Below are 16,687 nucleotides of genomic sequence, written 5' to 3' on the forward strand. Positions count from 1 at the left end.
GAAGCATCCACGTTGAGAGTCTCCTGTTTCACAGTTATGACCACAGGGAGCATAACTGGCCAAAGGTCCCAGCTGCTGCTCTTAAACCCATCACCAGGTTTGCCTGGAGGCCGGCCTTGCCCCTGATTGCTCCTAGTCAGCACAGCAGGGATCCTAAGGCAGGCCATTTCTTGGAGACCAGGATTCCTCTGTCCAGTGACCTTTTTTCAAGGACTCTGACAGCCTTGAAGGAGTTTACGTGGATGACAAGGCAGTCTCGGATGATCTACCAAATCTTTCTTCCAAATCTTCACTCAGGGTCAGACTTGCACTATGAGCTGATAGCTCCGCCAGCCTTCCAGAGCTCCCTGCCATTTCCTCTCCGATGTTTTCCCTAATGAAAGATTTGTTCATTAAAGTCTTTCTCAGCACTTTGCCGTCTAGTTCTTGGAGGACCAGGACAAACCCCAAGCCCTAGAAGCATCCCTTTTTGGCTCTTTCTAGTAACCTTCCTTTCCATATGGTAGCCACTAATTTGTAATGGTGTAGATTCACTTAGCCTATTTTGTACTTGATATAAATGGAGTCGTGTAACAGGTGCTATTTTGTGTTGGCTTCATTTGCTCCACAGTATATCCATGACATTTATCCATATTGTTGGGAGTGGATACCTTTGATTCATTTTCATTGGTGGATATTATTGCAGTGTGTAAACATATCAAAATCTATTTATTAATCCCATTATTGGTGGGTATTGGGTACTTCCCCATTCTTGGCTATCACAGTTAGTGGTGATGTGAGCAATCTAGAATGTGCCTTGTGCACTTGTTTGAGGGATATTTCTATGGGTGGAGCCAAAGGGTTCTAGGGTATATGTTCAACTTTGGTAGATACAGTTGACCCTTGAAGAATGCATGGGCATGAGGGATGCATCTGAGTCTTTTATTCCATAGATGTTTTTAAAATATCTCTCACTTTTGGCCCAAGAGTGCTGCGTTTGGGTTTACAGTGTTTCTTAACTTTAAAATAGTCCAATTTTTCAATTTTTTCTTTCACAGTTGGTGACTTTTTTGGTCTTAAGAAATTCTTCCTACTCCAAGGCAAAAAGGCTGTTATCTTACGTTTCTTTCCTAAAGCATCATTGTTTACTTTTCAAATTTAAGTCTGCAGATCTTCTGCAATTTATATTTTTATATCCTATGCAGTAATGATTAATATTTTTCCCATATGGATATCCAGCTGACTGAGAACCAATAGTTGACCCTTGGACAACATGGGTTTAAACTACACAAGTGCACTTATACGAGGATTTTTTTTAATAGTAAATACTGCACTACTTCACGATCCAAGGTTGGTTCAATCCTCAGATGCAGAATTGCCGATTATGGAGAAACCATGTACGTACAGAGGACTGGCTATAAGTTATACTTGGATTTTCAGCTTAGCAGAGGGTTGGCACCCCTAACCCCCTTGAACCCTAGTTCAAGGATCAACTGTATTAACAAGAGTTCTTTCCCCTCTCTGCTGCAGTGTTTTCTTTTCTTTCTTTTTTCTTTTGGCCGTGCTGCGTGGCTTGCAGGATCTCAGTTCCCTGACCAGGGATTGAACCAGGGTCACCACAGTGAAAGCGCCAAATCCTTACCACTAGACCACCAGGGAACTCCCTGCAGTGTTTTCTTTTTACACGTTGTTATAATGTCTGTTTCAACATGGATTTTGATGTCTATTATCTTGTCTATCCTTGAGCGAACACCAGACTATCTTATATTGTAGATTTATAGTAAGATTTAATGTGACTAATATCTTTCTTTTCATTCTTCTTTCAGATTGTCCCAGCTCTTCTTTTATTTTTTATTTTTATGTTTTTTTAGATGTTGGGGGTAGGAGTTTATGTATTTATTTTTGCTGTGTTGGGTCTTCGTTTCTGTGCGAGGGCTTTCTTTAGTTGTGGCAAGCGGGGGCCACTCTTCATCGTGGTGCGTGGGCCTCACTATCACGGCCTCTTGTTGGGGAGCACAGGCTCCAGACGCGCAGGCTCACTACGTGGCTCACGGGCCTAGTTGCTCCGTGGCATGTGGGATCTTCCCAGACCAGGGCTCAAACCCGTGTCCCCTGCATTAGCAGGCAGATTCTCAACCACTGCGCCACCAGGGAAGCCCCCAGCCCTTCTTGTAGCTCTTTGCTTTCCCACATAATATTTGTAAACATCTCATCAATTTCCAAGGGGAAAAAATGCTGGTGTTTTTATTGGGGTTTGACTGAGCCTATAGATCATTTTGAGGATTACTGATATCTTTGTAATATTGAATCTTCAAGCCATGAATATCACTATTTTTAAGAATTTCTCTTGGAGAAAAATAAAAGTGGATCCCATGTAATAAAATGTACATAAATAGACTCCAAAATATTTAAAGGACCTACATGTGAAAGATAAGTCTAGAAAGTTAATTTTTAAAAGGTAGAAATATATTTTTTCACCTGAGGAGTTTCAGAAGCACAGATATTAAGAAATTATTGGTTTATTATCTTATAATTAAAGATTTCTATTCCATGAAGAACACAATAGAAAAATTTTAGAAACACGTGCCCAATTAGGAAAGGATACTTGTAATTGGTAAAACTGAAAAGGTATTAATAATCAGAATATGTAATAGAAATGAGGAAGAAAAAGATAGCATCCACATTAGAAAATGGGGCAAAAGTTTTAAGTAGACATTTATAGATGAAGCTACCAAGCATTTGAATAAAAGATCAAACTTATTAGAAATCAGAGAAATTTAACTAAAACAAGATACTACTATACACTTAATACACTAGCAAAACGGTGATGAGTCGTCCAAATGAAGGTAAGTGGTTGCACAAAAACCTGACGTGCAACTCTTTGGTAATCTGGACTGGTGTAGCCCTTCAGGAAGTCAATCTGGCTATATTATTAAAGTATACACATTTGCTATGAAATAATTTCACTCGGGTATGTATTCCAAAGAAATTCTCAGATACGTCTATAAACAAATGTAAGAAGATGTTTACTTTATTGTCATTGGCATGGCAGTTGGAAGAGTACAGGTAAAATGTGGGTGCAGAAAATGGAACTCTATGAAACAAATTAGATAGATGGGTGAATGTTTTTTTTTGTTTGTTTGTTTTTCTGCGGTACGTGGGCCTCTCACTGTTGTGGCCTCTCCCGCTGCGGAGCACAGGCTCCGGACGTGCAGGCTCAGCAGCCATGGCTCACGGGCCCAGCCGCTCCACGGCATGTGGGATTTTCCCAGACTGGGGCATGAACCCGCGTCCCCTGCATCGGCAGGCAGACTCTCAACCACTGTGCCACCAGGGAAGCCCGGATGGGTGAATCTTAAAAATATACTCCTGAATGAAGGAAATAAACACCAGAATGAATTTTATGACACAATATTATTTATATGAATCGAAAATATACACAAGTGCACATTGTGCACAAGAACACACCCAAAAGAAAACACATCAAACAAATTAGAATGGTAGCTTACGGGGTAGAGAAGGGAGTGGAGGGTGCCACAGGGAACAGGAGGTGAATAAATAAAACTTAATCATGTTACCGTATTTCATCATGCTATATCCAAGATTTCACTTTACTTGTAGTGGAAAGAAATCCTGTGTGCTATGTTGGCTTAAGTCAGGAATAGTTCTTGGAGGATATTTTCCTGAAAGAATTTGGAACAAATTTTTGAAAAAATCTTTGTTTATACTATGGATGATCTTTTTTTGTTTGTTTTGTTTTTTTCTTTAATTTCTGTTTTGTGGGTGTGTGTGGGATCTACTTTATTTTGTATTTCATTAATCTGATCTTATATTTTTCCATCTGCCTTCTTCAGTTTTATTATTCATTTATTAACTTCCTGAAATGGATGTTTTCTGAATCAATTTTCAACTTCCTTTCTACTTTGTTTTTTTTTGTTTTGTTTTGTTTTTGTTTTCCTTGCTGTACGCGGGCCTCTCACTGTTGTGGCCTCTCCCGTTGCGGAGCACAGGCTCCGGACGCGCAGGCTCAGCGGCCATGGCTCACGGGCCCAGCCGCTCTGCGGCATGTGGGATCTTCCCGGACCAGGGCACGAACCCGTGTCCCCTGCATCGGCAGGCGGACTCTCAACCACTGCGCCACCAGGGAAGCCCCCCTTTCTACTTTAATATATGCTTTTAAGGCTCAACATTTCCCTCTATGTATGTGTTCAAATCTCCAGATCCAATTATGAATTTGAATGTTTCTCTTCATGGTTCTGTCAATTTTTGCTTTATAAAGTATCAGCTGAAGTTATTAGTTTCTGATAATTGGAAACTTTTATGACTGTGAAGTGTCCCTCCGTATGTCAAGTAATGCTTTTTCCTTCCCCTTAAAGTTCACTTGGTCAAATAGCAATGTCACAGATTTTATAATTACAGAAATAACTTGAGACCTAGGATGTTGATGTCTGTCTCTAGAAAGGATTTTCCCTTGCTTCTGCACGGGTTGTAAGATGCTAACAAAACACGTTCACCTTTACACAATCTCAGGGAATGAGGTGTTTTGGCGTTTGGCTTCAGTCCCTGCCAAAGAAAGCCCAGTTTCCTTCTCCCCTTATTCCAATGGTGAAACTCTTTGGGGTTTACCAGGAAGCCTTCGTGGCTGGTAATGCTTTTATGTCGCTTAGCCTCTTGAAGACGTCCAAAATTCTACTGAGTTTGTACGCCTTTCAATGAACAGAATCTACACTCTTCTGAAGCCTACACAGTAGAACGGCAAGACTGCCCGAGACCTTCTCAGGGATTCCGGAAAGTGAAAACCAGAGTGAAAACATGTAGTCCAGAGCTGGTGCCGGTAGACACCCCCGCACCCACCCTTGCATTCTGGGACATGTAGTCCAGAGCTCGTAAACTCGTGTAGTCCCATATACTGCAGCTACAGTAACGCCTCGCTGTAAAGGTTTGCCCGCGGAATTCTGGGAAATGTGGTCCAGGAGTTCCGGGTTAGTCGCAGGCACTTCCGCCCCAGGAGGACACGTAGCAGCCATGTTTTGCGTGATGGCGGTGTTTCAGGTCCGCTCTTCACGACCCATTCAAGCTTCCCCGACATGCGCCTGGGGCCAACGTTTGCAGACCTTTCATTTGGGGAGAAAGAGGAGGGGCGGCTAAAAGCGGAGGTTTGAGGGCCTGGAGTGGTGATGTACGTCCCGCGGGCGGAGCTTCTTTGCGTTTGGTAACGTACCCGGGATGGGGTGGGCTCAGGTCGTGCCTCCTGGGGTTTGAGGGTCTCCCCGGTTTTCTTCACCCCTAACCTGACCCCGTCCCCCACCTATGAGCTAGCCCTACCGCTTCATACGGCGTCACACTGGGTGAGTTGCTTAACTCCTCTGTGCCTCCGTTGCTGTTCGGTAAAAGGGGGGAAAAAGGAATGCCTTGTTAACATAGTGTTGTGAGAAGAAACGAGATAGCACAAGTAAAAGGTCTACAACTGCCTGATACGTTGTTGGTATTAATACTACGCTAATTCGGGAGGCACCCATTTCGCAGCGGGATTCTGTGAGCCCAGGAAGCTGAATTGTCCTGGACTCCTGGCCTGTTTTGGAAGGAGAGGACTTCTAGCTGGTACGGGGGCGGAAGGGGGTGCGGTATGAATTAGTGGGGATGGAAACAACAGCCCTGGTATTTCACAGTCTCCTTTCCTTCCCCAGCCCTGGCTTCTCAAAAAGCACTGCACGGAGGAAGAGGCAACAGAGCCCCACGTGAGTAGGACTTGGCATTCTTCTACTTAAGATATTCCTATAAATTGTAGAACGTATGGGACATGGGTAACGATGATAACTGAGCCTTGGTCACTAATTTCCATTCTAAAAGCTTTATGCACATGACCACATTTCCATCAGGCAGTGGCTCTGTGAATTGGTACTGCTGTTTTCTCTACTTTAAGGCTGAGGAGCTGGGGGCAGGGAACACAACCCTGTTGGCCCATCCTCACCCCGATGGTAGGAGGCAGAGCTGGGGTTGGGACCCAGGCAGTTTGAGTCCAGCAGCTGAGTTTGCTAATCCCTTTGGTATATTCTCTTTGAGCATAGGGTACTGGCTAGAATCATATCATGAAAGTAGGTTGGGACTTAATTGTGGGGACCTTGAGAGCAAGGTTTAGGCTATTTTATGAGTTTTTAAGATAGTTTTCTCAACTGGGTCATTTATTTTATTTCAAATAATATGTATATCATAGAAGCAGCATAATCATTATGGAAAAATGCAGATATATACATAAAGAAAAATTTTAATTATCTATAACTTTAGGATGTAAAGATAGCAGTTGTTAATGTTTTAGTGCCTTTTTGTCTGGTTACTCTTTGTGTATGTTTCTGTGTAGTGGAGGCTGTTTTTTGTGGGACTGATGTTACACTGCAGTGCTACTCAAATTGTGGTCCACAAACCAGCGGCATTGGCATCACTTGGATAGAAATGCCCAGCCTTGAGCCCCATTCGAGACCTTCTGATTTATAATTTCTGCGTAGGGGGCCCAGGAGGCTGCATTCCAACAAGATCCCGCAGTAATTCACATGCACGTGAAAATTCGAGAAGCTCAAGAGAGGGTCTTTTCTGGAAACTGAGGCCGAGGAAATTGACCCTGCTGGATGTCACAGATAAAACTGAGCTGGATTCACCAAAGCCCTACTTAGTCCAATGATTTTATTCCCCCACTAATTATTGTCAACTGTCAGGGCCCCTTTCAGAATCCTGAATTGAGCAGAAGACAGCTAGCAAGTGTAGAGTCAAAATGGAGGTCGTTAGAAGTTGTGAAGATGTCTCTCTCCCAAGCTTTGGGGAGTGGAATCATTGCCATCTTTTGTACTAGATCGAACCCGGGCCCCCTGCATTGGGAATGTGGAGTCTTATCCACTGCACCACCAGGGAAGTCTCCCATTTATTTCTTAAACTTTCCTATATTTATGATGATATAATTACAATTCAGATTCCTGTCTTTTTTCATTTGAATTAGGTATGGACTGTCAAACTATTTTTTATTGTTGTTGCAGAATCCTGGCTTTTATTAGTTCTCTTTACCTCTGTGCATAATTGTCAAAAGGGTACTTCCTGTTTAAAAAGAAACTTAACGTATTTTTATACCTTTTGTAAAAAGTTGTCCGTGTCAATTTAAATATTATTGTTGCAGTCACAAAATCTTTAGGAAGACAAGCAGAGATTTTCAGAAGTCTAAAGACTCTCACATAACAGGGCAACAACATATGACCTCCACATGTCTGACAGTCTTCTGTTGGTAGAAATCACATCTCTAAGGATAATTTCTAACTAAAATATCATCTGCTTTACCGCAGTTGCTAAGAAATAAGAAACCCTGACAGTGGTGTTCTCAGAGCTTCCTACCTTATGACGATCTCACGAGGTGGATGCCCGTGTTCTCCCCTACTGGCAGAGGACAGAACTGAGGCGAAGGGATGTGCATAATTTGCCCAGGGTGACACTGCTAGTGAATGGCGTAGCCTGATCAGAGCCCATGCCTATTGACTCCAAAACCTACTCTGACTTACATGGTCTCTGTTTACACCATACCCAGAATAAGAATGACCCCTGTGGAAGCTGCAGGCACACTGTGAGGGGGCCACTGTGTATGAATGGGCAGGTCATTCCTCACACAGCCACTGAGGGGGTTCACGGGGGCATCTGGTATCTGCGTGGGGCTCTGCTCATCAAGCATAATCAGCTGTAGCCACCCCGAGGACTGGGAGCCTTGGTAATTCACAATGAGCACCACGTGGGTTAGTGACTTCTTTTTCTTTAAACCAGTTTCCAGTTTGACTTCTTCTTTCCCTGTCTGTCTTGCTAGGACTCTGCACTGCCCCAGAAGGAGAGAGAAAATGAGCACATTCCAGGTGAGTAGAGCTTGCCTTTCTTGCTGTTAAAAACGCCATTTTTGTACTCAGGTTGGACACAGGTTTTCCTCTTCTTTTTTCTTTTTCTTTTTTTTTTTTGATTGGAGTATAGTTGATTTACAATGTATTAATTTCAGGTGTACAGGAAAGTGATTCAGTTATACATATATATACATATATTTTCAGATTCTTTTCCCTTATAGGTTATTACGAAATATTGGGTATAGTTCCATATGGGTTTTCTCTTTCAAGGAGAGTCTAAGCATATGAGGACCTGAGTGTGCCATGTGTGCTTTTTTTAAAATTCCTGTTAAATTTAATTGGTTTCGGTTTTAATTTTTGTTTTATTTCATCATTTTTTTATTTTACAAGTAAAAGAAAAATTAAGGGAAATGAAGGACATCTTCCAGTCTACTGCTTACCTGCTTACAAATTAGCTGCTTTTATATTTCTGTAATCTCTTCATCATATGTATTCATGGATGTGTATTTGTATTTATAACATAGATACAGTTTTAAATTGTTTTTTTCATTTAATACTAGCTAACATTCACTTTTAATTGCTTTATCATGTTCCTGCAAACTTAGGCACCTATTTTTTTTTTTTTTCCCCGGTATGCGGGCCTCTCACTGTTGTGGCCTCTCCCGTTGCGGGGCACAGGCTCCGGAGGCGCAGGCTCAGCGGCCACGGCTCACGGGCCCAGCTGCTCTGCGGCATGTGGGATCTTCCCGGACCGGGGCACGAACCCGTGTCCCCTGCATCGGCAGGCGGACTCTCGACCACTGCGCCACCAGGGAAGCCCTGCACCTATTTTTTAAACTATTCTTTATTCACAGACATTGAGTTGAAAGACTTCTCCTGTTTTCGGAGCACTACAGTGACAGTGTTCCTGATTTAACCTTGTTCTCAAAATATCTGTTCTGAAGAATATTGCCCCTTTTTGCCCTTAACATAGTAGGTTTAGGTATTCAGAATTTAAGAGGTATGTTTTCCATGTGGTGCCTTGGATGTTTTTTGGTAGAATATCCAAATACGGCAGAGCACAGCAGGATCAAACTGCTGCTTCACGCAGAAAAAATAATGTATGGTTAGAAGTTTTCTCACGACCAGAGTTAGATTCAGTCTTCCCCATGCTTGAGTCAGACCCTTTGTGTATTTTATTTACTGGTTTGTTTCTTTTTCCATCTTCTATTTTTTTCTAATCAGAGTAATACATGACCTTAGTTTAAAAAGTCCAGTGGTACTTAAAGCACTTGTCACTGCATAGACAGCTCAGAACAATTGTATAAAGAGGTGCTTGGTTTCATCTTTGTTTTAAATATAAAGAATAGGGGTTGTGAAAAAAGGAGGAACCAACTCAGACTCACCCAGAAAACCAAGGGTCTGGAGTCAGAGTATTGCATTCAAGCGAAAGACAGAAACGGGGAAAGAGAGAGTTTTCATTCAGAGACCTGGCATGGCCTTTTGGTTAGTTTCCACAGATAACACTCCTTCTCAGCTGGTTCCCACCTCAATGAGAAAGCAGGTGCCATCAAATACTGCCAGGACTAAATTGGTAACTGTTTCTGGGGCACTTGGCAATAATAATTAAACAGTGAAAGCTTTTTAGTTCAGGATCCAGGGGTTAGAATTCTAGGGAGTTTACTTATGAGTTGTCTGAGAGCCCCAGGTAAATACACAAAGCTTTCTCTTTCATAGCTGCACGTCCGGTGAGGCTGAGGAAAGTCAGTGTGTGGCATTGGCAGGATGGAAGGAGGGGGTGCTGGGAAGTCTGCACACCTCACAGGAGCCGGAGCAACTTCCCATCCTCCTCGTCTCCTCGGGGCTGCCCCTCTTCCACTGGCCACTGGGTATAAGATTGAGGTGGTGGTGTTTGTCGTAGGAGGCGGTGACCTTCAAGGACGTGGCCGTGGCCTTCACAGAGGAGGAGCTGGGGCTGCTGGACTCGGCCCAGAGGAAGCTGTACCAGGATGTGATGGTGGAAAACTTCCGGAACCTGGTCTCAGTGGGTGAGGACAGCCTTTCTCTGCGAGTGTCTTTGTGACCTTGGTGTTTCAAGGCTTTGGGCCTCTTGAGGTGGTTCCCTGAGTTTGGGGACCAGACTTTTGCAATTCCTGTGGGACACGAGAGGATGCCTCTGGTCTTTCCAAACAGTGTGTTTCAGGTCCTTTTCAATTATTCTGTAAAAGAACTGTAAATCGACAGTATCTTGCTGTACCTTGTGTATTCTTTTTCAGATTTCCCTCCGTGCCATTAGTGGATCATAAAGCCAATTTATTGAGCCCTACGTGTGATTTTTTAATGAAATAAAATAGTATAGAAAATATCAGAGTTTCTTAGGAAGAGTACAACACATTGCAGCAGAAACTCTGGGCGATGGCATGAGTGGTGTGAGAGCCAGTGGGAACAGATTTCATGAAAAGAGACATTGGTTAGATATAGGTCATTCAAGCTTCGTTTTAGTAATGTATACTTTTCTACCTGTGTATCTAGGTTGTGAAATAAATGCTGTTTCTTCAGTGGGTCGTGATACAAAGTTTGAAAAACACAGCTTTCAATACCTTGAATATGCAGTTGGAACTCAAATTTCTAGTAAACTTTCGCTCTAGCCCGTTCATGTTAACTTGTGACTTTGCATGTTCTCATTCTTCAAACGAGATACAAAACATATAGAAAGAGAAGAGAGGCTTTGGTTGATGAATTCAGCAACGCAGATAGAAATTTAGGTGAGAACCAAGCAGTCGTGAGTTCCTGTGGTTAGCTGTCTATCTGTTTTGCTTCTCACCAGCCCTGTGCTGTCCATCACCTGGTCCCAGTTGGAAATCTCTTTCCAGGATTATTGCATAGTCTTTGTACTGGTCACCTGTTGCCACCCTTCTCCTCCCACAGTTTGTTCTTTAGGTGGCAAAGTGATCTTTTGTAACTTTAAGTCAGGTTATGTTCTTGTTTCAAAATTCTCTTGTGGCTTCTTTTACTTAGAATAAAAACCACTTAAAGTGGCTTCTAGAGCCTTCTGTGGGCTGCTGTTCGTTCTCCACCACCTCCCTGAATACACCACCTCTCCTCCCTCTTACCCTATCTTTTCCAGACCTGCAAAGGATGCTTCTGCCACAGAGCCTTTTCCTTGTCCTTCTCTCTGCCTGGAATGCTCTTTCACCTGTAATCTTTTAGGCCTCTACTTCTTTCAGTCAGTCACCTTAAAGATGAGGAGGTGGCTGTCCTCTGACCACCCTATGGGAAATACAGTCCTCTCTTTCTTACTCTCTCTGCCCTGCCTTGTTTTGTCTCTAAGCGTTTCACTCATGTACATTTTGTTCACCTGTTTCTCGCCTCTCTTTCTTCCACTGGAGGGTAATCCAGGAGTGCAGGAGGAATTTGGTCTGTTATATGTTTATTGCTCACTAGCCTCAGTGCTTAGCATAGTCTTGGTACATGACAGGAACTCTTAAATATTTCTTGAATAAACGAATGAGTTAATGGATAGAGAAATTAGCCTTCCATGAAAATAGCTAGTAGGCGGTGAACAAATCCGAGTGAATAAGGGATATTGCTAAATGTTTTTTTGTCTTCAAATGAATTCCTAGCCTAATTCTAACTTCTCAGGTGCCCATGATGTGTGTATGTGTGTGTTTGCCTTTCTGTACAAGTTGGCCCTCATCAACTTGCACAAAAAATATGTATAGAACCTGTAATTATAACCAAACTGAGTAAAATGCTTTCCCTGTGACTTTCCTTGAGCTCTTAGTAGCAGAGCAAATTCATTTGGGGAGGAAATACTGTTTTGAATGAGGATTCTTATGTCTACTTCTTAGGTAACCCTCCCATAGAAGGAAAGAAATTTCTGTTTCCTTATCCCTTATACCAGGGGAGAACAGGTCTCAGAAAACAGGCAGCTGGTGAGTTAGCCTTTCCCTTAAAAGATTTGCCCCGCTGCGTCCCATTTGCCTCCTCCAAAGCCCACCTCACTAATAAGAAATCGATCTTTGTTAGCTCTACAAACATTTTGTGTGTGTGTGTGTGCATTTGTATGTATCTTGTAGAAGGCATTTTAGATAATGTCACCTTGGGTGCTTTGATCATTCTTTAATAGTTTCTAGTCTGTTTCTTCTCAATACTTATCACAGGCTATGGAAGTTATTCCCAGCTCACTCATAAACCCCATTCTTCACTTTGGAACTCATTCTTGTTAAAGACCAATGTATCTGTGTCCAAAAATTTTCCATGCTGTTTTTAAAGAGACAGCATTCTTCCCTAGCCTCTAAATTTTGACTCCTGATTGGCAGGGGGAGTGGAGGAACATATTAGGCAGCACAAATGCCTCAGAAGGATCCAGTGCATAGGTCTTTATGCTTTTTTTTAACCCCACTGATTCTTAGACCCTTTTTTAAAATTAATTAATTTTTGGTTGCATTGGGTCTTCGTTGCTGCATATGGGCTTTTCTCTAGTTGTGGTGAGTGGGAGCAGCTCTTCGTTGTGGTGCGCAGGCTTCTCATTGCAGTGGCTTCTCTTGTTTCAGAGCACGGTCTCTAGGAACGCGGGCTTCAGTAGTTGTGGCACGTGGGCTCAGTAGTTGTGGCTCACGGGCTTAGTTGCTCTGCGGCATGTGGGATCTTTCCGGACCGGGGCTCGAACCTGTGTCCCCTGCACTGGCAGGCAGATCATTAACCACTGTGCCACCGGGGAAGTCCCGGTTTTTAGCACCTTTCATATCCTCCTCAGCACTAACCCCCTTGGTGTGCTGCCGCCTCGGGTGCAGCCTTTCAACTTAAGCAAAACTGTACTTTCCAGTCCTTTTCCTGTATCTGATACCTGACGTGTAAAAGCTGTTTCGCTTCTCTGACTTGGTTCAAACTTAACCTGGGATTCAGAATTGTAGAGAATCCTAGAAATCAAACTGAGTTCACCTGTGCATGCATTTCTTGAGCCCTGACTAACTGCTAGGCACTGTTAAAGCTGTGAGCACAGCAAAATGCTTGTCTTTATTGATACTGTGTTATGGTAGGAATGACATGTAATTTTTGAAAGATGATTTAAATAGTATGTCAGAGTAGTCATTTGGTTTTAAATGGGTTTCATTAATGCTAAGTATTTGGGAGTTTAACAGACCATCTCTTGGTTTCTGTTAGTATATAAACCAGAGAACTTCATTTGTCGTGCGAAAGATCAGCTGAACCATCCTGAGGTTCATTAAAGTCTCATACTGTGTCTTAAGTGTAAAATCTTGAATCTTTGAACAAAGCTTTCACGTGTCCACATCTCTGAATTCTCTGTCCATATAGAAGAAAACAATCAAAGTGAGTTGAGGGCCGTTCAAGACAGAGGATCACGTGAAGAGCTTTCCTGCTGGCAAATCTGGCAACAGATTGCAAATGACTTAACCAGATGCCAAGACTCCATGATAAATAGTTGTCAGTTCCACAAACAAGGTGATTCCCCCTGTCAGATTGGGGCAGGACTCTATTCAAATTTCTGAAGATGAGAACCGTATATTAAATGATAAAGCAGGTGATCCCAGTAGTACTGGAAATCCAAGGTTTGCAACTTTGAGAGCCCAGGATTCTTGGAGGAAAACTTCATTGGCTGAGTCCCAGAATTATCAGAATAGACACCAGCAAATTTCCATGAAAAATAAACTGTGTCAGTGTAAAGAGGATGTTGACACCATCAGTTGGATTTCACATCACCTTGATGCTCATGGAGTACACAAGGGTCAAAAATCTTACGGCTACAGCGATTATAGAAAAGATAGCACGAGGGTTTCAACACTGGATCAGAATACTATGATTCACACAGGACAAAATCCTTACCAGTGTGATGAATGTAAAGAAACCTTCACCGATCTCTCCACCTTTGATCTTCACCAGCAATTACACTCAAAAGAGAAGTCTCATGTGCAGTGAGTGTGGAAAAGGCTTCCGTTACAGCTCGGTTCTTCATATTCATCAGAGAGTTCACGTGGGAGGAAAACACAGTGAGTGTGATGAGTGTGGCAAGGAGTTCAGTCAGAGCTCACAGCTGCAGACTCCTCAGAAAGTCCACACTGTAGAGAAACCATTCAAATGTGGGGAATGTGGGAAAGGCTTCAGTCGTAGGTCAGCACTTACTATTCATTGTAAAGTCCACACGGGAGAGAAACCTTATAATTGTGAGGAGTGTGGGAGGGCCTTCAGTCAGGCCTCTCACCTTCAGGACCATCAGAGAGTCCACACTGGGGAGAAACCATTCAAATGTGACACATGTGATAAGAGCTTCAGTCGGAATTCACACCTTCAGTCCCATCAGAGAGTCCATACGGGAGAGAAACCGTACAAATGTGAGGAGTGTGGGAAGGGCTTCATTTGTACCTCAAATCTATACATTCGTCAGAGGGTCCACACAGGAGAAAAACCCTACAAATGTGAGGAATGTGGGAAAGGCTTTAGTCGGCCTTCAAGTCTTGAGGCCCATCAGGGAGTCCACACTGGAGAGAAATCATACATATGTAATGTGTGTGGTAAAGGCTTTACTCTGAGTTCAAACCTTCAGGCACATCAAAGAGTCCATACAGGAGAGAAACCATACAAATGTAATGAGTGTGGGAAGAGCTTCAGGAGGAACTCCCATTATCAAGTTCATCTGGTTGTCCACCCAGGGGAGAAGCCCTATAAATGTGAGGTATGTGGGAAGGGCTTCAGTCAGAGTTCATATCTTCAAATCCATCAGAAGGCCCACAGTGTAGAGAAACCTTACAAGTGTGAGGAGTGTGGGCAGGGCTTCAATCAGAGTTCACGACTTCAGATCCACCAGCTGATCCATACCGGTGAGAAACCATACAAATGTGAAGAGTGTGGGAAGGGATTCAGTCGTAGAGCAGATCTTAAAATTCATTGCAGAATCCACACCGGAGAGAAACCGTATAATTGTGAGGAGTGTGGGAAAGTCTTCAGGCAGGCCTCAAATCTTCTGGCCCATGAGAGAGTCCACAGCAGAGAAAAACCATTCAACTGTGAAGAGTGTGGGAAGAGCTTTGGTCGGAGTTCACACCTTCAAGCCCATCAAAAAGTCCACACTGGAGAAAAGCCATACAAATGTGAGGAGTGTGGGAAGGGCTTCAAGCGGAGCCTGAACCTCGACATGCATCAGGGGGTCCACACAGGAGAGAAACCATGTAAGTGTGGGGAGTGTGGGAAGCACTTCATTCAGGCCTCAAGTCTTCAGCTTCATCAGAGCGTCCACACTGGAGAGAAGCCGTACAGATGTGACAGATGCAGTAAGGTCTTCAGTCGGCCTTCACAGCTACAGTCCCATCAAAGAGTGCACACGGGGGAGAAGCCTTACACGTGTGAGACCTGTGGGAAGAGCTTCAGCTGGCGCTCCAATCTGACAGTTCATCACAGAATCCATGCTGCTGATAAATCCTATAAAAGTGATAGGAGTGGTAAGACCATCAGAGAGCCCACACACGAAAAAAGTTCCATAAAATGATGAAAACAGAGACAGAAACAACTCAGGTGTCATGTGAATTCTTCCAGTCATCAAGTTCAGAAGAAAAAAAAATCATTTGTTTCATTAAAGTCGGTGTTTCAGCCATAGCTCAACATGTCCCAGTAGCCAGGAGGCCACACGGCAGAGAACTCTGGTAAATGGTGTAGTAAGTTTGAACTTTGACCTCTATTAAATATTAGGGGAGAAGCCTTAGTGTGAGTTTTAGCAGGCCTTGTACAAAAGTATGATGAACATGCCAAAATTTATGCCCATTACAACGTAAATTCCACGAATGCAGCGACATTTGTTCTGAATCTACAGTCTGAACATTGTCAGCTACTTTGTAGGTGCTCGATATTTGTTCAGTTAATGAACGAGGAAAAACTTTTTGAAAATTATGTTGCAATCCCCTCCAAAATTTCATAAAAATTTGTATTCAGAGGAGTTAACCTAAATCTGGCCTTAAAAGTAATTCAGGGAGACAAAAATTTGAAGTGTTAGAAAACCACTCAGTATTGCAATTTGTAATATTAATGTGGCATCGTCCTGTTATGATGAGCTCCATTTGTCTCCCCCCAGCCTCGCTTCAAGTTGGATCTTATCTTGGACTTTGTCTATCTAATATTCTGTGAACCTTATACAGTACAAATTTGGTTATCTTTTGTGACAGTATAGACTTACTGAAAATGGATTGTTCATCTTGCAATACAGAAAGCATACTGTTGACCCTTTTTTCAAGAACGTCAAGGCAGAGGTTTAAGTGTCAGAAAGAGTTCCTAATGACAGTGACAGAGGACAAACATTTCTTAGTAAATGAACTGATCGTTGGTTTCTTACTCACCACATTTCCGTCTAGGTTTTGATGTGATTGTCTCCCAAGGGTTTTAGCATTACTTTCATCAGGACTTCTTAAGTAGAGAAAAGAGGCTGTGTGAAGTAGATTACTTTTGTCAAGTTCTCTATCTCCTTACTCCTCTCTGGCCTGAGATAAAAAGAAAAAAATTATTTGTTGAAATTTGGTAATTTCATCAAACATATTTATTCAATGACTGACTTGCACACTTTTTCCTAGCGGTGGATTGAAAAATTGATTTTCAAAGTGAAGTTGCTGAGTACATATCAAAACATAGAACGTGCGTCCCTTTGATATAGAAATCACAGAATAGGACCTTATAATTAGGAAATTCAAGTAGAAAAGGTGAGTAGCATGTCAATGTTACTAAATTTTGTAAAAGTGAAATATTCAATAGGAATGTCTTTATATTTTAAGATACTTATGTAATGACAGGTCTGTTAAAATGATGGCTTAAACTTAATGACAGAAGCATGTAACAGTTTAATGTATTTTAGGTAGGTACATCAC

General features: G+C 42.6%; 1 protein-coding gene across 1 annotated transcript; it reads left to right on the forward strand.

Moving 5' to 3' along the window:
• Nucleotides 1-17: 17 nt before the first annotated feature.
• LOC308611215 (uncharacterized protein) lies at nucleotides 18-16,339 on the forward strand. The gene is made up of 5 exons (XM_081260089.1): nucleotides 18-5,580; nucleotides 5,667-5,717; nucleotides 6,483-7,859; nucleotides 9,742-9,868; nucleotides 13,140-16,339. The coding sequence occupies exon 5, from the start codon at nucleotides 13,675-13,677 to the stop codon at nucleotides 15,322-15,324; it is 1,650 nt and encodes a 549-aa protein (XP_081116215.1). The 5' UTR covers nucleotides 18-5,580; nucleotides 5,667-5,717; nucleotides 6,483-7,859; nucleotides 9,742-9,868; nucleotides 13,140-13,674; the 3' UTR covers nucleotides 15,325-16,339.
• The last annotated feature ends 348 nt before the right edge of the window (nucleotides 16,340-16,687 follow it).

This window comes from Mesoplodon bidens, assembly GCF_964165515.1.
Source record: "Mesoplodon bidens genome assembly, contig: HAP1_SCAFFOLD_1021, whole genome shotgun sequence".
Lineage (NCBI taxonomy): Eukaryota > Metazoa > Chordata > Mammalia > Artiodactyla > Ziphiidae > Mesoplodon > Mesoplodon bidens.

Excerpts from the sequence above, each read along its gene's own strand:
- LOC308611215 (XM_081260089.1), top strand. The coding sequence starts at position 13,675 with ATGAATGTAAAGAAACCTTCACCGATCTCTCCACCTTTGATCTTCACC.